Here is a 23,414-nt window from a genome sequence, read left to right as displayed (position 1 = left end):
TAGCCCTGTCAGCTTTACACTAACAGTGTAGAGTTTTGTTTTTTTTCAACAAAATTTTAAGAATTTTCATTCTTTAATATTTTATTTTGTGTTCCTCTATCTTTTTCCTATTCAAAATACTAATTAATTCATATGCCTTTTGAAAACCATTAAAAATTAGCTAAATACAAAAGAATAAAAAAACATTCATCCTTTTTCTTTTGAAATTACCGAACTGAATATTTACCAACACCTTCAAAGCTTTCATGTCTGGTTTTGGCATTAGTGGAATTTATCCTCGTGTCACAACACTGTGTAGCAACAGTTTTGGGAAGAGCTGACAGGACTCCTGTAGGTCTGAGCAGGGGAAGACAGATCGGATGCACTTTGCTCTGAGTATTACCCAGTGCAGTGTCACACACAGAGGTGATGTGGGTTTGTTTAAAATGCTCCTGGAAAGCTGGTGAGGTTGTGCAAAGAGCCAGGAAGATTATTCAGGGAGGGGTGTGATTAATCATATGGAAGGTGGAAGCTGTTAAAAAGGATGTCTGCATTATAACTCACACATCAACAATATTTTGCTTTGTCTTGAGCTCTGAACTGCCTTGCAATGCCCCGACTCCCCCGCTGCCAGCGCAGGCTTTCCACAGCAGCGGCAGGGTTTGGTGCACGGGATTAATCAGTGGTTCTGGTGACTGCACTTGCTGCTCATTAACTGCTGGACAGCCCATTAATTTTTCAATGAACTTTTCTTCCTTGCCTTCCAGGTTCATGATGAATGTGACGTGGGAAGGCAGAGATTTGTCCTTCACAGCAGATGGTTACCAGGCACACCCCAGGCTGGTGGTGATAGTGCTGAACAACGAGCGGGAGTGGGAAAAGGTGAGCGCTGCTGGGGGACCCGCGGGTGGATTGATGGCACAGCTCAGTGCTTCTGCTCCAGCAGCCTTGTCACAGCACTTCAGGAGACACAACTTCACACAATCCTCAGTATATCTGATGAGTTTTAACAGATCAGTGAAAAAAAGCCACATGGATTTCAGATTTCTATGAAACGCGCCTTGCATTTCCAGTTCTTCTTAAAATTTAGTAAAGTAAAATGGATAACTGAAAAATGTCCAAAAAGCTTGGTCCCCAGCGACTTGAATTGGATGGATTTTTATATCTTGACAATCTCAATCCTTTTATTTGCTTGATTTTGTGCTTTTTGGCAGATTTTATAGTGAAAGCACACTAAAAAAAACCCAACTGTGAAGTTCCTGTTGAATTGGGGAATAATCCTGTCAATGTTCACCTAAAAAACTCAGAATCTTGACTGGTCCAGGTGGACAGGTGATGTTCATACATTTCTATATAGATTGGAAGGAAAAATGCCTTAACATCAATGTTAATTGTATATGCAACTAATAAATGAAAAAGTTTATCAAAAGCATTCTTTAAAAATCCATTCTCAGCTGTGATTTTTTTGGCTCTGAGTTTTGCAGGCAGTGGCCCTATGTTTTAAAAACTTGTTTTAAGAAACTGTTTTTAATATAAGACTCTAAGAAAAACATACATCTATATCATCCACCAGTTTTATTTTAAATTCATGAAACGTGATTCTGCATCTTCTAAATTGCTGCTGAAATTTATGAATTCTTTTTGTTATAGTTTTAAAAACCCATTAAATCAACTTAAAACTCCAGTTTATAAGACTACAAGACTCTTCATGATGATGAATAATAATGACAAAATCAGAATTACTGAAGGACATCTCAATAAATATGCTAGTCATGCAGAAACACAGAGAGTAGTCCTAGATTATGCTGTGTATTTCGTTATGTTCATTTGATGCAAATTTAATTCTCTGGATAAATTTAATCCTCTCCAAATGTGTCAATCTGAATCTTTGGAGGAATCATTTGCTCACTAACTGCTATGAAAATTTCTTACCCTATTTTAAAATTCTTCAACAGTCTGCATATAATATATAATGTTCTGGAAAAAATATTATACTGCTTGGGGAATGTTATTAGTATGAGGTGCCAAAGGAAGAAAATGCTCAAAGAGGCAGCCAACAATGCTTATGTTAAAATAATTTCATACATTTTGTACCTTGAAACTTCTCTAAAGAGACCATTCAAAGGACAGGGAGAGATGGGTTTGATGTTTTTGAAAAATGAGCTTACAGCAGCAAAGAAATACTGGATATATGAACCAACATTATTTCCAAGAAATAACTCGAGCCTGTTGTAAACTTCCAGTGACTCCCCTGTCTGAAAATGGGTTTGGAGCAGGTTGTGCTGTCCCTGCCCGTGGTTGTCCCACTCCTCCTGCAGCTCTGGGTGAGGGCTCTCTGGAGGCTGATCCTCAGTTTGTCTGTGCACACTTTTCCAGCTGGCAAATCCCCTCCTGCTCATTGTCAGGTTTGAGGGGCTTCTAGGAGGAGGAACAAAAATGGATGTATGTGCTGGTGAGTGGCCCTGCTTTGGAGCCCTGCTGGTGGCTGGTGAGGCGTGAGGGCAGGGCAGCTCTGGTGGCTGCTGCTCCAGCACTGGGCTGTGGGAAGGGGGCCAGGATTAATTAGGAATTATGTCAGAGGGGAGAAGTGAAAGGCGGCCAAGAACGCTCTGTCACCACCAGACTTGTTCTCCTGACCACAGGCTGATCCCTGCCTCTGTGGATGAGGACAAATAAACTGACTAATCAATTATCCTGGCAAGCTGGACATAGCTCTGGGCTGTCTGGGCACACCCCACATCTTTCCAGCCCAGTGTCACCGTGAACTTCAGCTCCATTGACTTAGAGATTGAGAAGGCCCTTCCCTTCCACATGGTTTATTTGAACAGTGTTGTCTCAGTGTTCTCTCCTCCAAGTTCCACATTTTACCCCATATCTCTTAGGCAATTTCTTTTCTCCTGTTCCTTCTCCTTGAGCTGTTTTGCTCAATTTCAAAACTGTCAAAGTTACTTATCTGAGATCTAACATTTGCTGCTCTGAGTTTCCAGGCAGGCACACGCTTCTCCTTTCTCTTACAGTGTAGCAGGGAGAATCACAGAATGATTTCATTGAAGTCTTATTAAATATCCTCAGTCCTATATGGAAAAATTCAAGTCTTAGTATCTAATTCAATAATTTACTCATGTGAAAAAATGACAATGCAACAGCCTGTTAATCCTCATAATGTAACTAATGTACATACTGCAAGTAGTTACTTTATTATTTATGTAGAAAGAGGAACTGGGATTTATGTGAAGATTTTTTTTACCTGGTATTCTCCTGAAAAGTCAAGATTTATTATTAAAACAAATTCTTCTTTGGTTTTAATCTGCTTTTATTCAAATACAATTTTTCCTTGGTTTCAGAACTGATATACTTCACTTAAAGCTTGAGGTTATAGAGAGGCCATTCAAGCTTTGCAGCATATATCTCACCCCTTGGAAAATAAGTTATTTTTTCTTTACAAGTGACTCAGTATTGAAACTTTGAGGTGGTAACTTCACATGTAAATGGGGTTGACTGAGGGGTTTGTCCCATATCAGATGCTGAAGAAAGCTGTTTGGACGATAATAGTTTGAAGACTGAGAATCACATCTTGGGCGGGTTTCACAGGCATCCAGCAAGATATTTTGACAGATCCTAAAGCAGCTACTCAAACTTCTGACACCAACATTCATATTCTTGCTGCTGATCTTGACAGGCAAAGGGGATGGATGCTGTTCTCAGGCAAGAGATTTTTAAGAAGACAAGCTTAATGTGCTTGTTAAAGTGAAACTTGGTAAATTTACCAGAGTTAACAGTGTTAATATCACTGAAGTGCTGCAGGATCGCTGTGCTAGTGCTCAGCAACCCTCAGAGGCTCAGCAGCCCCAGCTGCAGCTCCCCTGTTCATGTTACCATGTTACCTCAGACAGGTGGGACCTGCCTGTCTCACCTGGCCCATCAATTTCCCTGAGCTGCCAACTTCACAGTCTGCTAGTCTGGATTTTCTTTTTTTTTTTTTTAGATAGATATTTTAATGTGGAAATAAATCAAATCAGTCTAATATTAACATCATATACTAGAATATGATTACCAGTGGCAAAAGTAGGCAGTTGAATTAGCAGTGTGTATCACATATTTTAAGTGAGGTGGGAAAGACTATTTAAACATGAGTGTGTTCCATGTGTAAAGATGAGTTCCAGGTTAAGAACAATTTTTGCTGATGCTCCAGGCAGATACAGATAAAATTATCATGGTGGTCTGTATTCTGGGTGAATTTGTGTGCTACATGGCACAACTGCTAATTAAACAAGAACTATTACTTACATCCAGGTTTATTCTAATCAGAGCCTGACATCTTTGACTTTTCACTAATGCAGGATTTAATGCAGAACTTGATTTTTCTCTGATTAAGTAGCATATGCCAGGTTTCCAAGCTCTGTGTGGGGTTGTACACATTTGTATCTAAGTAGGAAGGAGTGGGCAGAGGGTGCGTGATTCCTGCCTGGAATAAATGAACCAAGGTCTTCACGGAGAGCTCCATCTGGCTACCAACATCCACCGCCACGTAGCCCAGAAAAGACAGCTCCTGTGTCTGACTGTGGAGCTGACTTCACTGGGCAGGAGCTGAGAAACCCAACACTCAGGCAGATTTCTGACAGAGCTTTTTGTCAGAGTACTGTGGGCATAAAAAAATCAGTGAGGTGCTCCATGGTAATTTCTTGTGAAATCTCGATTGATTTGAGCAAGGGTCATGGCAGCTGAAGAATCCTCACGTCTCATGATAGACATTCCCTAACACTTGTGTGGAAATGCAGATATTTTAAATAGAACAGATGAATTTGCCTGAGCTAATCATCTATTTGCTGGGGTATCTTTTGTCAGTAGCTGTGTGTTGTAATGTGATATATTCTTTTTGCCCATAGCAGAAGCAGCAGCGTGCTCTTTAACATCTGTTGGGTTGTCATTCCCTGTGTTCCATCCTTGTTGTTTTGTGTATTTAGTCTTCCTGTAAATATGCCTATCCTGACACTTACTGTCAGCTGAAAATTGCGTATTGTTTCTGTATCAGTGAGCTTTTGCCTAGCCTAAAGGCCTTTCCTTTGACCTTTACTCTGCTGAATTGTTTGAATTGCACCAACTATTATGCAGCATTTCTTAAATCGTGTATTCCCAAGGAGGATCCCATTTTTTTGCTGCTGTAAAGGAATCATAGCTCCCATGGAAAGCAGAGGTGGTGTTCTTTGCCCCTGTTCTTTACACCTATATAACAGAGAACAGGAAGGCTTTAGGGCAGCTCTCCCTCACTGTCTGGACATTTCTGGAGAGCTGTAAGGTCTTCACTGAGTTCAGAGGTGACAAAAAATCTGCCCCCAGTGGGAGGTGGAGGAAGGAGTTATCAATTTGTTTAGCTGTCTTCCTTTTTAATGACATAATCACCTCTTAAAATGGCTTCTCTGGCATGAGTCTGAACTCTGGCACTGCACAGGGTTTTCTGGGACGTTGCCCAGAACCAAAACCGTACCAGCCTCTGAGGATTTGGTGAGTCCTAATTAATAATTCCTATTGAAAAATGAGGCTGCAGGAGGTGGTAGTTTTTCTTTCTCCTCCTGTTTGTTTATAATCTCACTGGGTCCTGTGTTTTCCTTGGAGCCCTGCTGGTCACAGGACTGGTGCCTTCCTGATGGCGTCAGCAGCAGCCATGAGGGAAGAGCAGGACATTTGCATTCCCCATATGAGATTTTGCAGCAAATTTTAAATACTTCAAAGTCTTTAAATGGATGTCTTCAAACCTATCAGGACTGTAAAACACTTCTTATTAATAAGATATGGAACTGCTTACATCATATTTTGTCATTTAAATTTAGAGTGCCATTGGGAAATATGGACCTTCAGAAACATGGAAGTGACAAAGGTTTGCAGCAGAAGGTGTACAGCAGATGCTGTGTCTGGAGGAAGGGTTTTGCTCTTGTGCTTTGTTCTGCAGCTGTTATTGTTAACCTGACAAACTCTATTTCAGATTTTTAGTTATTGATTTAAAGCTTGCCATAGTAGCTCTTCCTTTTAAGTGGAAAAGTGTAATGAAAAAATGGTAGTAAATAGTTTTTCAATAAAGCAAGCTGGACTAGATTTTGTATTTGCTCAGCACTATTTTCTTAACTGGGACAGCGCAAAAAATATGTTTTGCAATGTATGTGTGTTAAATGTAAAAGGAACATCCCTGAAAATCTTTCTCTTTTGAAAGGTTTGGCTGGGTAGTCCTGGGAGTGCATTTAGTATCCATGTTGTCATGTAACATTTTTTCTTACAAAGGGGTGATGAGTGTGTGCTGTGTAGAGTTCCCATCTGCTGGGAGGAGGGTGACAGGACCGAGGTATTTGTTTGTTTTTGGTGAGATACACTGGTGTGACAGACTCGCTTTCTGTGCCAGCACTGGCACACGGGGAAGCTCTGCTCAGGATCCAGCCCTGCTCTTTTTCTCTGCTTCCATGGCCTGTGTGAAGGTGTGTGAGCAGGATTATGTCAATCATCCTTACATTGTTTAGAGACTTTAGGATGCAGCTCTGAGGTAAAGCAGTGTGTAACTGTGCAGGTCTCTGCCTTTGGCTGCCATGCAGAAACACACCAAATTCTTCATTGTCACTCTCCTTGGCTGCAATCTGCCAAAGATTGCGAGGCTTGGATGGGGTGGTCAAGGCACATGTGCCAGAGTCAGATGTGGGGTGCTTTAGGCACCAGTGGAGGAGATGAGATGAGTACCCTTGTGACTGCTAGCTTAGTCTGACTTCAAACAAGCTCTTCTATGCTCTCAGCTGTTTTCCCCTTCCCTTCCTGCATCCTGTAGAGATTAAATCAGGAGGAATATTCCAGACTGCATGTGAAGTAGGGGAGAATAGGAAAGAATGTGCAAGTTCAAAAGAAATACAATGGTTATATGTACCATTGCATGTCTCTACTCGAAGATGAGTTTTGCACCTACAATAGTGAATCAATGGTTTGATGCACTGTTGAAACCATATTTTTTAAGTAATTTCCTTTCTTTTGGCTGTAAATGAGGAGTTCTATGGTTTGGGATATAATCTGTCCCAAAAACGTTTCTACTGCCCTTTTTTCAAGTGAAGGTCACCTTCTGTATTTCTCTGGGATCAAACCCTTATTTATTAACAGTGTAACTAGAAGTGAAAGAAATTTTTCATAAGTCTCTGGATATTCTGTGGCATTTGTTTATAGTACAGTAAATGTATATGCATGAACTTTTTGACAGTTCTGTAATAGAGCCTGTTTGCATTTTTAATGTGTTACCCTCAGCTTGAATATTCCTTTTAAAAAATATTTGTTTTACAAATACATAAAACTGTGTTTATTACCTCAACACAGCAGTTCCATAGATGCAGCTATCAAAAGAAATTAGCATTTCCCCAGATCCAGGTATTTAAATGTGTCTGGCTATATCCTCCTCTGAACAGTAAAATGGAGTTGCTCCCATTGAGGTAGAAAGAATACCAGAAATGGTGGTATCAGGATATCATTAACTTTGGTGTTCTTCTGTTAAAAACACCACAGCAATCGCTGTGTTATTGGTAGGACCAGGTGTCCAGGTGGCAGAGGGATGTTCCTCGGGATCTGCCTCCTCCCAGCATCCTGCACCAAGTGTTTTGGGAAGGCAGGGCTGCCCCTGACCCCAGAAATGCCATCACATTTTCTCCTCCATGCTTGGAATAGGCAAACGCTCGGGCACATTTTCCACTCCTGAAATCCCTCGTATTCCTTGGCACGTTTGGTGTTTGTCTGAGCTCCTGGGCTGGCTGGAATCCTCCCCATTCCAGATGGCCACTTCCATCTTGTACTCAGGGCTGTGACGACACCGTGCAAGCTCACGTAAGCCAGCACACACTGCTGCCACTGCCACCACGCACCACACCTTGACAATTAAACTGGTTTATTTATAGAATCAATAGATTGTTTCCCAATGTCTGAACTAGCCTTTCTCCTAAAGTCCTCTATGTTTTGGTTAAATTTCATACTAGAAATGTATATACAGAGTAATCCTAAGTACAATTCCCATTGATTTAAGTGAGAATTCCTACTTCCCTTGAGATGTTTTGAATTTCCTAATTTAAGTGAGTAGAGATTTGACATTTCTGCCTCCTACATTAAAGTTCAGTAAGACATCTTGACTTATAAACAGGATGGAAACGAAACTGCAAAGGTCATGTGCTTAGAGGCTTCCCTAAATAGGAATGGGTATAAATCATGTTCTTTGGGAATTTTTGTGATTAACTTTCAAGTTTTTAGAAGACAGAACATAGATAACAATTTAAAAAAACCAAATTTAAATACCTGAGTCTCATATTTTACTGTTAACTCCCACTATTTTCCTTGCAAAAGAAATATTTTAACAGTCTTATGATTATGTTGTCATTTGTTTAGCTTAAGCAACTCAAGAATTATTAAAATGCATTAGGTTATAAATTATGTGGATTGCTAGCTCATTTATGTTATCTGTCATCAGATAAAACATGCAATTAGATTTCTGGATAGAAAGTAGTTAATCTGAGGAAGAAAACACTAGACTCAAAAATATTTAAATCATAAACTTCCTTCTGGTGATCTGGAAATGGAAAAAAAATGTGGATTAATTTAGAAGGGATATTTTATAATAGTAAATAAGCTGGCAATTTTCATATGTGGTGGGGTTTGCTTTCTTAAATGTACCCAAAAGTTGGCAGGATGAAATAGTTATTTCTAATAAGAACTATTTCTAATAGAAATTCTTACTAAAAATGTGGTTTGGTCTGGCTCCAGTGGAAGCCTGGGTAAAGGCTTTTACAATGGCTTTTCATTGTATAAAAACAGAAGATTCTTCTCTTTGGGAAGATACAGAAATGAAATTGTGATATTTTGGTTATCGGTCAGATGTGTAGGTGTGAGTGTGCATTAGGGTTTTTGTTTGGGGTTTGTGGGGTTTGATTGGTTGATTTATTTTTTTTTAATACTTTTTTATTACTTCAAACGGGTCCTGATTACCAGTGGAGTATCTGGTTGCTGTTCTGGCTCAAATAGAAGTGCTGAATATCAAGTTTCAGTGCATGTAATGCCAGGTGACAGTGTGAACTGATGACATCCAGTCTGTATAAAACAGTTGCTTATTAAAATAATGTTACCTTATTTGTCTTTACCACTGTGCATTTTCTCATTTCATGCAATTACTAATAAATTCTAAAGTAATTTTAACAACAAAACCCCCAAACCAACTGTCCTGGCCGTGTGCCTGTGTGCCAGCCCATGTAATGTTGGCTCCCCTGAGTCAAACACCAGCAAGCAGCTCTCAGATCTGTGGATCTTGGCCTTTCAGGTGGGGAAGTGGGAGAACAACTCCCTGAGCCTCAAGTACTCGGTGTGGCCGAGGTACAGCTCCTTCGCCGACAGCGACCCCGACGACAACCACCTGAGCATTGTCACCCTGGAGGAGGCTCCCTTTGTCATTGTTGAGGATGTGGATCCTCTCATGGAAAGCTGCCAGAAGAACACCGTGCCGTGCCGGAAATTTGTCAAACTTAAGTGAGTAAATACACTTTTCTTTTCCTGACTGCAAAATATAGTCCTTTATTTTCTCACTAATTATTTGCTTCCTTCCTGCCTGCCTGCCTTCCTTCCTTCTTGCCTGCCTGCCTGCCTTCCTGCCTTCTCCATATCTTTGCTATTCCTTCAATATTTTGCTTCCTATGTCTTTCTCCCTTTCCCACGTGGTGTGCTCTTTGCACACCCTCCTTTTTAAAAAGTTGAGTGTTTCTGGTTATACACGCGTAAGTCACATTCAGTTATTAACAAGAGAGTAAGTTTATAGTAAATTCAAAGTCAATGAGAATCAACCCTTTTCAGTCACATGGAAGAAGATTGTGTTCCAAAATGGGACTATCTTAATGAGTCCTCTTTGAATTGTTTCCACTTATGTTAAGATATGCCTACTTTCATTAGTCTGTAACAATTTGAAAATGTCTCCTAATGAAAATGTAAGTTTATGCTGAAATTTGGTATAGAATAAACCATTCCAGCATAAAGTACCACTGTGACTTACCATCAAGAGGAAAGTCCCCTTCTTTCAGTGCTCCATAACTTTGGTGCAGTCATTAGATATCAGTGGAAGAGTTTCCTCTGTACATTTGTCAGTTGTGTTTTACCTGCTGAATGCCTTGATCTGTGTATTTATGAACTGAATATAACAGGATTTTTCCTGAGAAGGTGTGAAGGTATATGATGCATGTTTCTGAAGATTTCCAGAGGATGCTAAATGTTTGTGCACATGCTTCCTGAAGTCTGGAGAATTTATTTATTTATTTATTTTTGCATAACCGTACTTAGTTAAGTTCTAAACTAGTTTTATTTTAATTTTGAATTCTTCCAAAGACTGTAAGATATTGCCTTGCCCTCTGAGGATGTGTCAATTGAAAGGTTCTAGAGGTCACAAAATTAACATTTCAGAAAAAAAAAGATGAAGAGAAAACTTCCATCCTTGCACTTAAACACAGCCTGAAGTTCACCTTCTCCAAAGTGAAAGGACAAGGAGAGAGAAAGGCGCACTTTGAGAAGATGCATCCATTTCCAGCACGGTGAACTGCTGTGCCTTTTTTATAGCTTACATGTTCTTTAATTACTAAATGACATGTAGTCTGATGTCTTGAGAGTAAAAGTAATAAAAGTTTAATCTAATCCTAAGAGAGAGATTAGTAAGAGCAGTCTGTATGTCTTGACGGGGCAGTGCAGTGCGTGAGGCTGGGTCCTGGAGCAGAAGGATGTCGTGTGAGGTAACGTTATCTCTGGGTCTCAGCAAGCAGCTCTCTTACGATTAGCAGGAGCTGCAATCACCATATAGCTATAAAAGCATCCTGTGGGTTATTTTTCCCTTGATTTGGAAAAACATGGTCACTCACAAGAGTGGCAAAATGTTGTTTCATAGTGTGCTGTGCCGTTCTGTTGTGCTGCCTCTGTTTTTCCCAGCAGGAGTGTTTATGTGTGTCTTCTCTCTTGACAGCAACAAAACTAATGAGGGAACTAATGTAAAGAAGTGCTGCAAAGGATTCTGCATTGATATCTTGAAGAAGTTGTCAAAAACTGTCAAGTTCACATATGACCTGTACTTGGTGACGAATGGGAAGCATGGCAAAAAAGTCAATAACGTGTGGAATGGCATGATTGGTGAAGTAAGTTCTCTTTTAGGTAAAAGAGTTCCCAGGCAAGGGCTCGGCGATGTGCGGTCGAGCTGTTCTGGAGGAAGGAGGTGTCTTGGCTGACAAGGTGTGTGGTGTGTTGTCCCTGTGATCAGGTGGTGTATCACCGGGCAGTGATGGCTGTGGGCTCTCTCACCATCAACGAGGAGCGCTCCGAAGTCGTTGACTTTTCGGTGCCATTCGTGGAGACTGGGATCAGTGTCATGGTGTCACGGAGCAACGGCACAGTTTCACCCTCTGCTTTCCTAGGTATGAGCTCCAATCCATCCAGATAACCTGATGGCATTTCTGTAGAGTTTGGTAGATTTAATTGTGTGTTGAGGCATGTAGTACATTAACACAGTTCTGTTAAGTTTTTGAATTTTACATGAAGAAGTTTCTGCTGTGTTGATGTGCTGATTAACATGATCATTAGTATATGGGCACAGTGCTGTTGGTTTTGGATGCTGGAAGTGAAAACCAATGATAGGGATTTCAATATGAAAAAGAATCCCCTAAAATCTTCAGTTGGGAAAATTACATCCTCAACCCTGCTTCCTTACAAACTAACTTATGCTTGTTTAGCCCATCATAATTTGTTTAATGTCTTTTTAATAGTCACAAAAAAATTGAAAAACCCATTGTAGAGTGGAAGAACAACTGCCTTATCTTAAGATACAATTTAAAGCTAGTTTTAATCGCTACTTCTGGCTTCTGAACACCCCACTACCACACTGAAGAGCTGAGTGTTCTCCCCATTGAACAGTGGAGATACAGCAAAGAAATAAAGGCTGGGCAGAGAGGAGGTGGGATATTAAAAAACAAAGACTCTGTGCTTCTTTGTTTGCATGCTTCTTGTTTCAGTTGTGCATTTTTCCTTCTGTTATTTCCCTCTCCTCTTTTAGTATTTACAGTTCCTTTTAGTGTTTGGCCTGAATTTACCTGAAGCTGAAAAGAGAATGAGCCATGAGGTGGTTCAGAAGTGCCCAGAATGCTGTTATATTCTTCATAATGTATTTGGGGCCACTATTTTTAAAGATATCTTGTACTGGAATAGTGACACTAAAGCCATTAAGTGGAAAAATAAAAAATCAGTATGTTCCAGATATCTTGGGGCACAGTTTAGAATGTTCAAGTCCATTGGGCCAGCAGTGAGGCCAGTTCTAAATTGCTAAGTGGAAATTCTTCACTCCCCCTGAAGTTGCTCAAAGACAGTGAAGGGCAGATTAGTGGTGTAGTGTCAGATACAAGCAGGCAAATAATTGAATTTTCTTACACAAGAATCATCATTTAACCACAGAGATTCTCATATCTATTCCATAAAAAAGCATTACAGAGATGATGCAAGTAAATATGACACAGTGAATAAACAAATTATTTTCCAAATGTGGTGATACCTAAGTAGATTTTGTTGATGTTTGGTATGAATGAAAGACTTTAAAGTGAAATTGCAAGAAACTGTATTTGAAATGAAAATACTCAAAGAGTATCTTTTCATTTCTTTGAATCACTGAGTAGTGAAATTCATGTTTTAATCTGCAGTTGTGGCATGTTGAAATGACCACTGGAGATAAGAATTGGGGTGTTTTTAAAGTGCAAGTGCAGTTGATTTTTTGCTTCTCTCTGAAAAACCTGTTTACAGCCACCATCAAAAGAGAAGCTGCTTTTGCATTTTTCACGAGCAACAGAGTTATTAGATTTCTAAAATGCATTTAATGTTATTGGTTTAGTTGGATGTGTATATAATTCAAAAGAAACAAAAATAACCCCTTCTCATAAAGCTCTCTAAAATAGCTCTACTTTTGAAGAAATCTGATTTACTGCACCAATAAATCAAGTCTATGCTCCCAGAAGTGTGCTCTGTTTTTTTCAGGCGTAGATGGAGCTGCCAGTTTGCTGGAATTGACTGTGTATTTTGATGAGGTGTGCGTAGTAGTAAAATGTTTTGCCTTGCAAAATACTATCAGGCAGATAACTGAATTTATTCACAGACTGATTTTGTTTCAATTAAGTGAACGTCTGAGAATAGAGTCATCTTACGTAAGTCTGTTAAGAAATTTTTAAAAAATCTTTCAAATACAATATTATTTTTAAAGAATAGCACTTGATTACAATTCCTGAAATATCTGGGTTTGTGAATTGTTTCTATGAATGTGGACAAGTCCAGGATTTTGTGTGACTAGATTTTTCCAGTCAGTTGTTGTGTCCAATAGATGTGAGTAACTCAGTAACACTAAGAGGTTGTGACAGCCTCTTCCTCATTATCTACTGTGTTCTGATTCTGATGTGTCTCCTTCAAATGAGAATTTTATCCAAATTAAAACATTTTCACATTGTACTAGAAATCACATGTACTAGATCTACAAATACTTTTTTAAATGATTCTTTGGAGTTTTGGTTCAACTTCATTTAAACAACCAAATGAAAAAAGAGAAACCTTCAATCTCCATTTCTGTATTTTTCAGAGGGAGGGTTCATAGGTGAGGTCAGTTTTCTTTTCTGGTGACACTGATGGAATAGAAAATCTATGCCACTCTTTATTTAATGTATTCCTTAAGTATTGGTTGTGGTGGTGAGGGGTAGGACTCAGAGACGTCTTTTTCTTTGCTTGATATTCTCCGTTGTCAGTCATTTGAAAGATACACTAACAAGTCATATATTAGTTTTCTTTCTGCCATATTGTAGCTTTACTGAAAATTCCTTTAAAACCTGCTGCTTGCCTGAGGGAAGTTCCCTATCTGTCCTTTGAGAATCAAAGCACTGTGCTGAATTTGTAATTGGATCTCTGATAAGACAGGAAGATCGACTTTGTTATTCAGTTGATTTTGTACTTGTTCAATCTTACTGCTTGCTATTCCAAGTAGCTTTTTGTTTTCCTATTGCTTCTATTAATTCTCCACCTCATTACCAGACTCCTTAAATTATTAAAGAGAATTCTGCTTAAAATCTTGTTTATAGCTCACTTTTGTACATTGGCTTGTTTTGCCCTTTGCCTTCTTTAGATTTGACAAATTACCATTGCTGTTTCTACACTGTTGCTTTTGATAAGGGTTTTATCAGCCTTGCTTTCTTCTGTGAGAATGCTGTCAAAATTTTATAGTAGTTCTACATGAATTCCAATTTAATCCAGTTACTAACTGAATTCAGAAAATATTTTTTAGACTGTATTTGGCTACATAATGTCCCTTCCCTGACTGCATCTACATGCATCTACTGCATCCCTCTGGCTTCTACAAATTCTGTTATTTTCCTAACTTACCATTCTCTTCCAAACAAATAATTTTAGTACTTGAAAGAACTTCATGCTCTGTCTTAAAAATAAAATAATTAATTGAAAAAATAGTACTCCTTTGCAAGAGGAAAACAGTTTTGTTTAAAATGTCCCTGCTTTGCCTTTTCAGTTAACATCCAAAATCACCACTGGGGCTATTTGTTATTTGGTCTTGTCTAAATTCCAGATTTCTGAAGAAAACAGAGCAAAGATCTCATGAGTTTTCTATGCTTGGGCACAAATTTTTACATTTCATTTTATCCTGAATGATCATCTGAATTTGGGCAAAGCTCAGATTGGGCTGTTTGGCTTAGCAGACCTCAGCTCTCAATCATTGTCCTTTCCTTCAGCAAGGAAAAAAGTTTCAATTTTTCTAATCTTAAATTCAAAGAATGAAAAAGCTACAAGAGAGGAACTTCTTGGGCTTTCAAAATCAGGCAAAGCATTTGAATACACTAATTTTCTGTAATTTCAAGTGTGTCTTGATTCTGTCCTAAATCCTAAATAGGATACTAAGATTTTTTTTCTCACACTTCAGAGCAAACTCACACTTGCTTTATTTGCACAAGTTATGATGTAAAGTGCCCCAGATAAATTGGCCTGAGAAAGAGATATTGCTTTGCCATGCTAATCTTTCTTAGAGATATCCTTGTACAAAGGCAGCTGCTGCAAGGATTCCTGAAATGACAGAGAATCTGTGGTTGGGAAAGATGATATTTGATACTGATATTAAGTCCTTTTAGAAAGTTGGTGCTTAGTCTGGTATTTGAAACTGCTTTTAGCTCTATGCTTCAGCCTACTTCTCATACTTAGTTATGGTTCTTCTGTCTTTCAAACTGACATCCAATTTTTCATAATCCCTTTTGATTTCAGTAATTTGCTCCCAGATGAAAATGTGACATTCAAAAGGATGTGTTTGCAATTGATAAAATCATCTTCATTGTGGGTAAATAAAAGTAAGCACAGAGAGAAAATAATCCTGAAACAGAAGTATTTAGTTTGAATGCAAGTATTTATCTTTCCTGCTTTAACACTTTTTGTTGGATAGAAAATGAGAGAGAAGTCTACTTCCCTGAATTACCAAATGTATTAAACATATGCTTAATTGCTTTTGCTTTGCAGAAACACAGTCACAGTGGTTGGACCATTCTGTTGATAAATTTATATACTGCAGGATGAATAGACACAGCACTTGTACCTATTGTGGACTGAATAAGCAGCGACTCACACCAATTATGTGCCACTCAGTGTCAAAGAAAAGTGTGCAGCCTTTTGTTCTTAATTGCAACTTACATTTAAGCTTTTGACTTTATGGATTTTGTCTATATATACACTAACAGCAGTTCATTATATATTGCTTAGTTGTTTGCTAGCATTTTTGTTGGAAAAAGCTGGTGTAGGGAAAGCTGGTGGGCTTGCCTAGGCAAGGATATTAGAATTCTTGTGCTGTGACTGGTTTAATGAACTGTGTTTCTGTTTCTCCTGTCTGTTTTGCTGCAGAGCCTTTTAGTGCTTCTGTCTGGGTGATGATGTTTGTGATGCTTCTCATCGTGTCTGCCATGGCTGTCTTTATATTTGAGTACTTTAGTCCTGTAGGATACAACAGGAACTTAGCACAAGGCAGAGGTAAGATTTGCATTTTACTCAATTCCATGTCTATAAAAAAATCATATATTTCCCATCCCTGGCTCTCCATATTTTCAAATAAACATAACATAGGAATAAAACAGTGAAATTAGCTATGAAACTGTTCATGTTCTTCGTTTAAAGTATGATTTCTTGAAGGCTCATATGCTCATGTTTATGATTCCCATTCAGTGGAATAAAGACAGAGAGCAGGGTAGATGGTATCAGAGTTTTATTCAGACAGTTTGGTTAGTACACAGCATCAGCTGTGAAGTGTCAGCTTCAAAAAGCAGTGAAATATGTTCTACTCCTGACTATTACAAATTCATTACCAGTTCAGAGAAAGTTACCTGAAATCCTGTGGTCTGCTGAACAGCTTGAAAAGTAGCAGTTACATTGTCCATAGTTTTGTATCGTCCCTGTAAACAGTCAGATGAACTCTGAGCCTGGAAATGAGGCCCCTGGCAGAAGGACATCGCTCCTTCCTGTGTGGCACCCTTGGTTACAGACCCTTCATTTTCAAAACACACAAGCTCTGTATTAACTCTTTCTCAGTGAAGGCTGCACTTTGACTCAAGAGTGAGCATTCCATGTCTCACACTGCCCTCATCCTCCCATTTCTTAACTGGCATTTGAGAGTGCAGCCTCTTTTTAAAATTTTTAAACCATTCTTGCCTTGTTTCGTAACAAGAGATCTTCCAGCTTGGTGAGCACAGTTCTGGGTGCTATTAAAAGGAAATGATTTCTTCTAGACAATGGTTTGTTCCCTGAAAAAGTGGATTTGTGTAATGTTCAGATGATGTTATCATTTTAATAAGATGATAAATGTGTAACCTCTGTCTGAAATAAACACTGTGTTAAAAGAGGGGAAATCAAAGGTGAATATAGACACTGGGGATCCAGGGACTTGGCTGTTCTTTTCTGTGCCACCTCATGTGCCTGAATTGATTATTTAGTGTACTTACAGCTACAAAGACATGTTATGGCATTAGACCATCCCAGCTTAACTCTAAAGACTTGCCACAAATCCAGCTGCCATTAATTTCAACCCTGCATTAAAAAAAAAAAAAATAAAAATATTATCTCCTCTCATTTCCCTAGGCATTTTTTGCAGGATGAAGCTCAGTGATAATACAATTTCCAGTGGCATAAACAGAACTTTAGATTCATCCCTTGGCATATAATTTCTGTAACACTGTTGCTTAGAAAAAGACACATTATCCCTGTACCAGCTCAGTCCTTAATGTGTCTAGAAGGTAGCTTCATAAACCAAAAGTCAGCTCCGTTGTGTTTATTTTACTGCACTCTATTTTCCTAGTGCTGCTGCAGAATAGAGCATAATCTAAGATGTAGAGCTTTGACTGCATTGTGAAATATTTGCACTGCACTAGAGAGTATTTCTACTGAAAGGAGAATATGCACTGAGTATACCCACTTAGGGTTTCATTATTTTAAGAATCATAGAATTATTATTAAAATATAGTTAAGTGAATATCTAAATCTATATCTGTAATGTGCATCCCCTTGGATAAAGGGACAGGGCAGGGAAGGAGATAAAGTTACAGACTTCTGCATCAGAGCTTATTGACTAAATTGCAATTGGACTGAAAAAAGGGTAATTATAAGTAGGCCAAGTGAGTCACAGTCAGGGGAGGCCTGTTTCTCTCACTGAGGGTACAGGGAGTCTGGGTGATGAGCAATGTGTGATTGCATTGTACTTACTGAGCTGGGTGAGAATAACTGCCCTTGATTCTCACAGGGCTCTACAAATGAGGCCTTTGGAGTGGATAATGACATTGTTAATCCACTTCTGCCCCCTGTGAGCCTGGGGCAGCATGCTGGCCGCTTCCAGCTTTGGGATGAATTAAAAGATGACCAAAACCAGAAATAACAAAAATTACAGAATGGCTTAGCTGGGACAGAGGTTTACCTGTAATGTCAACACATTTGGAGCCACAGAACTGACTCTGAATGTGTGAAGCAGCCAGAGCCTGGCTTGCTCTAAATTCCATGTCTATACAGGTAGCTCCTTTGTTCTGTCTTTCTGATTCATGCTCTGAGTACAAAGGTGCTTAAAAGTAGGTGACACATTCACACACTTTGATCTTAAAAATGCTTACATAATGTTCAAAAAGCATAATGTTGGATGACTGGAGATGATAAAAATAATTTGGGTAAGAAAAGTACTAGAATTGAATCATTAAGATTTAAACCTCCAGTTTTCCATTTCACATGTCTGCTGGCACAGAAGACTGACAGGGCAACACTGTGGCACATTTCTTCTGCAGGAGACATACCAGCCTGCTTCTCCTCCAAACCTATGCTTTCCATTTTCATCTTAAAAACTTTGAGCCATATGCCACATAGAAAAATGTTGAACTGTTTTGAAAATGTGGAAATCGTTGTCATTGCAATGGAGGGTACCTATGGTTAATCCTGTGATTATATTGGGAATACAGTGACTATATACTGAGGTATTTTCTTACCACATCTCTGGGACCAGTGGGCTGTCCCTGCACGGTATATTGGCAAGGTTTAATTTAACTGCAGCTGAGCTAACTGCTTTTTGCAATTGCAGATCCCCATGGACCATCCTTTACCATTGGAAAGGCAGTGTGGTTACTGTGGGGCTTGGTCTTCAACAACTCTGTCCCCGTGCAAAACCCCAAGGGGACGACGAGTAAAATCATGGTGTCGGTCTGGGCTTTCTTTGCTGTCATTTTCCTGGCCAGTTACACTGCCAACTTAGCTGCCTTTATGATTCAAGAGGAATTTGTTGACCAAGTGACTGGGCTGAGTGATAAAAAGGTAGGTATTCAGCTCAAAAGAGGTCAATGTCCATTCTCCATAATCCTTCTACAAATTTGTATTTTGTGATAAAAACTCTGAGCAAGATAATGAACTAAAACTGGATGATTTCCTTGAGTGCAAGTGCAAACTTTACTAAGAAACCTAGGACCCAAAATATCAAAATATCAGCCTGTATTCAAAATCTCTGGGTTGTCTATTCAAAAGTAGCTGCATTAGCTGAAAATTACCTTTATTTTGTGATAGAAATCAATTAGTGTTTGGTTAAAAAGAATGCCTCACCAATATAAAAAGCTCAAAAAATTTTGTAGGATATCTGCAATATATTAATAGAAAAAGACTATTTGCAAAATTATTGTGAAGGATATGCACAAGACAGTTGAAGAATGCTTTTGTCATGTCTGTGCCCAGTTGTTTGAAAATGAAACTAAAAATTGACATTAAGAAGAAATATATAAATACAGTATAGCCCAGGGGACAGCTTCACAAAGGGTTTTTCCCAAAGGACAGAAAAGAAAGGAAATTTTTACTAAAACCAAACCAAAAGGCAACATCTCAGCCTTGTCTGTTTTTTTAACTGCTTCTTATGACCAGCCTTTGTTTGATTGCCTGGTATATCAAAGCAAGCTTGGCTAGAGGAAGGATAAAAAGAAACAAAAATTATAATAGCTTTGTTTTCATTAAATTTTGTTTTCACAAAACCTTTCAAAGAGCATGAAGACTATTAAATATCCCTCTATTTTAAGACAATATTCTTGGAAGAGACAGATTAATACATTCTCTCTTGGGGATGAAAAAAAGATTTGAGAAATGTCTTTATCCTGTTGGTGAGAAGGAACAGAGCGTTTTCCTGGGCCCCTGGCTTTGGCAGGATTTGCAGCTGGCACAGCAGTGGGGCTCAGCTCTGACCCTGCACCCCCACCTTCCCCTCCTTGGGACTCCCATGCCATGGGACTGGAAATGTCAGCTCTTGTTCTGCAGCTTTTGGCTAAAAACTTCCTCAGTGTTGTCATTTTTCTACTCTGTCTGCTAAGCAGGATTTCATTTCCACAAAAAGCAAAATGAAAATAGAAAAATACTTGAATCAAAAAATACCATCTGTTCTTGTGTGGTCTGCTGATCATTTATTTGATCTGCCACCTTTGTTTCTATTTTTTGGTTCTTCAAACTTTGCTTGAAGCACATAGAGATAATCCATGCCTTTTCTGATTAAATTCAATAAGTTAGAAGTCTAGAAGAGCAATGAACTATTTCAGAATATTCTCCTTGTCATACATAGCTTTTGCCTCCTCCTCAATCCTGAGATTTCTTTAAAAAAAATCAAATAATTTGGGATAATTTATGGGAATGTAATCTGATTGATGTTAAATTATTTTTCTCTCCTCTTTGCCATGTTTGTACAGTTCAGTAGAGAACTCTGACCCTTGCAGGAAGCAAAGCAGTCATAGGCAAGGGCCAGAAATGTGGGTATAATCAATTTTGAATAATTAATGCCTAAAAGTTCACAATTTTTTTTTTATTTTAAAAATAAAAAACCCAAAACCCAGTTCTGGTCTGGTAGATCAGTTTGTTATTCTTCTCTCCCAGTTTTCCCACTGCCACACTTGAGGAGTCAATCTCTTGTGTCAATTCTATACTGCCGGTGCAATGAAGTGTTTCAAGTTAGAGATACTGGGTTGTCCCCATGTGATGGAAAAACCAGGAAAAATCCCCTTTGAGCCTGACCCTCAGCATTCAATGCTGTCCCATTCAGGAAGTTGCACTGTATCAGCTGGCTCACCAGATTTGCTGATGTATGATAATGTGTTATTTGCACCTCGGTGCTTTAAGACCTCCTTATAGTTTCCTCATCCCTTGAAATGCTGCTAATGAGTTTGTGGATGCCACGTCACCAGTGTCCCCCAGAAGTACATGGCACAGCGTGTTCAGGAGCTGGGAGGGGTGGGTGTTCAAAAACTCAAATGATTCAGCAAATGAAAGGAAAATTATATTTTGACATTCTTGTGTATGTAATAGATGTTCAGAAGCTTTGTCTTCATAAAAAGGTACAGAAAATGAGTCCAAAGTATCCAGCAAAGACTGAAACTTGTGGCTTTTGTACTTTTGAGACCATTTGTGCCTATTTTATGTAATGAAAGAGGAAAAAAATTGCTAAAGGAGGGGAGGTAGCCGTGCACAAAACTGTCTTGTGGAGTGTTGATCTGCTGGGGTTCTGCCACACATAAGAATTGCCTCACATCCAGCAGCTTCTCTTCAGCCTTAACAGGAAACCTTAATGAATCCACTTACAGGCTCCTTTTTTCTGCAAGATTCACGGTGTTCTGTAGCCTTGGCTTCCTGCTCCTGTGCCCTAGGATGGCACAAGCTGTGCAGTCACTGAGATGTGCCTGTGAGACAGCAGAGAGCCAAAGGATGGGCAGGGAGGGAGAGGCTCTGAGCCCAAGCCCTCAGCACTGCCCAGTACCAAACCCTCAGTGAGCTTCCTGAGCGAGGGCAGGCACAGCTGGCCCTGCCTTGCAGCAGCTGGAACCACAGGAACCCCCAGTTCCTATGGGGTGACTGGGGGCTGGATCTCTGGGGGATCACAAGTCAGAATGCCAGGTTCCCATCTGGCAAAAGAGGAAAGGAAAGGGTTCTTCTGTCACTCCAAATGAGTTGTAATTCCTGCTATCAGCAGGAGATTATTTACTGACTTCTACTATTTAGTAGTATTTCCCATGGTTCCTTAAAAAACTCCAGAACAATAACAAACAGCTGCTCTCAACACCAGCCCTTTCAGGCAAGCAAGTAAATCTTTAAAATAAGTCAGTATGTAATGTTTCTGAAAGATCCCTTTGCTGACTTAATGAAATTGCCAGTTTTATTAAGGCATATAGAAAAAATGAAACAAAAGCAAAAGACTGGAGTTCTGTTCCATGTGCTACAGTTCTGTCAGATGGCAGAGCAGAGGGAGACAAGGACAAGCTGGTCACTCTTCAGAATAATAGTAGCTTTCTCCACTATGGCTGAAAAAAGGGGTTGTGCAATCAGTTCAAGAATTTTGTCCATGATTTAAAAGCTTAGCATTTCATGAAACGTCTAGGAAGAATATTATTTCCTAGCCAACATGATGTATTTTGTTTCTCATCATGGGACTTCAGGGAAAATGAATGCATGTAGAGCCTTGATCTTTTTTTTTTCCCCTTGTGTCCTGTCTGCCACATAGATCTGGGCTGCAGTCACAGACAGTGACAGTCCTGTGTGCTTCTCCAGGACATGGCAGTTCATGGAATAAAAGTTTAATATTATTGATGAAAACTTTATTCACCTCAGATATGAGCACAGTGTTAGCAAAAAGATTTAAACCTCTTTCCTCTTTACAAGTAGTCTGTGAGCAGGCAGTAGTAGCACATCATGGTTTCAAAAAATAATCTCCTTGTGAGTGATAAAATTTGTTGGTTGGTGCCAAGAAATTTCAGTCTGTAGATGGGGTTTGAAACTATTAATCTGCATGTTAACTCTGCGACTTTTGAATGAACTTGGGCTTTTTATGCATCCTTCTGCTGAAATATTTTTGTCTTCCATGAATGTTCAATTTGAGCAGATGTGTTAATTCTTTCAACTATTCCTATGAGAGGAAATGCCTCCCAACATCCTAGATTCATATGAATGTTCTTGAAAAGTGAGACTGTTTAAAACCAAACTCTATTCTGAAATTACCAGAATACTCCATGTTCCCCCAATTCCCCTGCCATTCCCCCAGTTCCCCTGGCATGCAGGGACCCAAGCTTGCAGAATGCTCCCCACAGCTGAATTCCCAAGGAATTCCAGCAATAGAAGGAGAAGCAAATCTTACAGATCATGAAACTTACAGTGTTTCTTTATTTTTTTCCAGTTCTATTGAATGGCAAATTTAGGAGACACATGAAGCCATCTCAATACATCAGAGATACATTATTTCTTAGATTTAAATAAAGTTGATAGCAAGCTACATTTATATCAGTACAATCTCTGGACATATATTTAAAAGTAGGGTTTGTTTCAGTGTTGCATAATAAACTCAGGGAGATAGCAAATACAGACTAAGAATCATGAGTAGTGTACAGTGTAATTTTGGTGCATGGGTCAATTACTATGTGTAAAAGTAGTAGCAAAGTTATAATTTAAACAGTCTGAAAAGGGAAAATGAGGAAAGTAAGACATCTATTAGCTAAACAAATAGAGAAAAATAGAGTTCATTCCTTTATGCTCTGTCAAAATATACTTAATTAAAATGAAGCATTTAATTGTAGTTCTGAAACAAGAAAATTGTGTTGCAGCCATAATTTCACAGTCAAGGTTTGATGGAATTGAAAATACTCCCAGTTTTTGTATAAACCCATTTGCATTCTCTTTGCAAATTGGCACTGGATCTTGGGAATTCTTGATGCCCTGAGACCAAATGTTAAAAAGAGAAAAATTTCTTACGGAGCCCCAAAGGAATCAGCAGCTGTATAAATATCAGGCGTCTCTTGCAGCACAGGATATATAGATTGCTCTTCTAAGTTCAACAATAAAAACAGAATTTATGGGTGACTGCTTTT

At 39.0% G+C, this 23,414-nt stretch overlaps 1 protein-coding gene across 4 annotated transcripts in view; it reads left to right on the top strand.

The window, feature by feature from the left end:
• The window catches only part of GRIN2A (glutamate ionotropic receptor NMDA type subunit 2A), a 156,201-nt gene that overhangs the window by 100,340 nt on the left and 32,447 nt on the right, over positions 1-23,414 (top strand). For all 4 annotated transcript variants that reach the window (XM_086853968.1, XM_086853967.1, XM_086853966.1 and 1 more), the window contains 6 exons: positions 747-861; positions 9,296-9,501; positions 10,973-11,141; positions 11,264-11,417; positions 15,919-16,044; positions 18,623-18,852. In XM_086853968.1, the coding sequence (XP_086710094.1) occupies positions 747-861; positions 9,296-9,501; positions 10,973-11,141; positions 11,264-11,417; positions 15,919-16,044; positions 18,623-18,852 (1,000 nt within the window). The remainder of the gene's footprint in view (positions 1-746; positions 862-9,295; positions 9,502-10,972; positions 11,142-11,263; positions 11,418-15,918; positions 16,045-18,622; positions 18,853-23,414) is intronic.

This window comes from Cyanistes caeruleus, chromosome 17 (genome assembly GCF_971803275.1).
Source record: "Cyanistes caeruleus chromosome 17, bCyaCae1.hap1.1, whole genome shotgun sequence".
Classification (NCBI taxonomy): domain Eukaryota; kingdom Metazoa; phylum Chordata; class Aves; order Passeriformes; family Paridae; genus Cyanistes; species Cyanistes caeruleus.
This window is presented reverse-complemented; position numbering and strand designations above follow the sequence as displayed.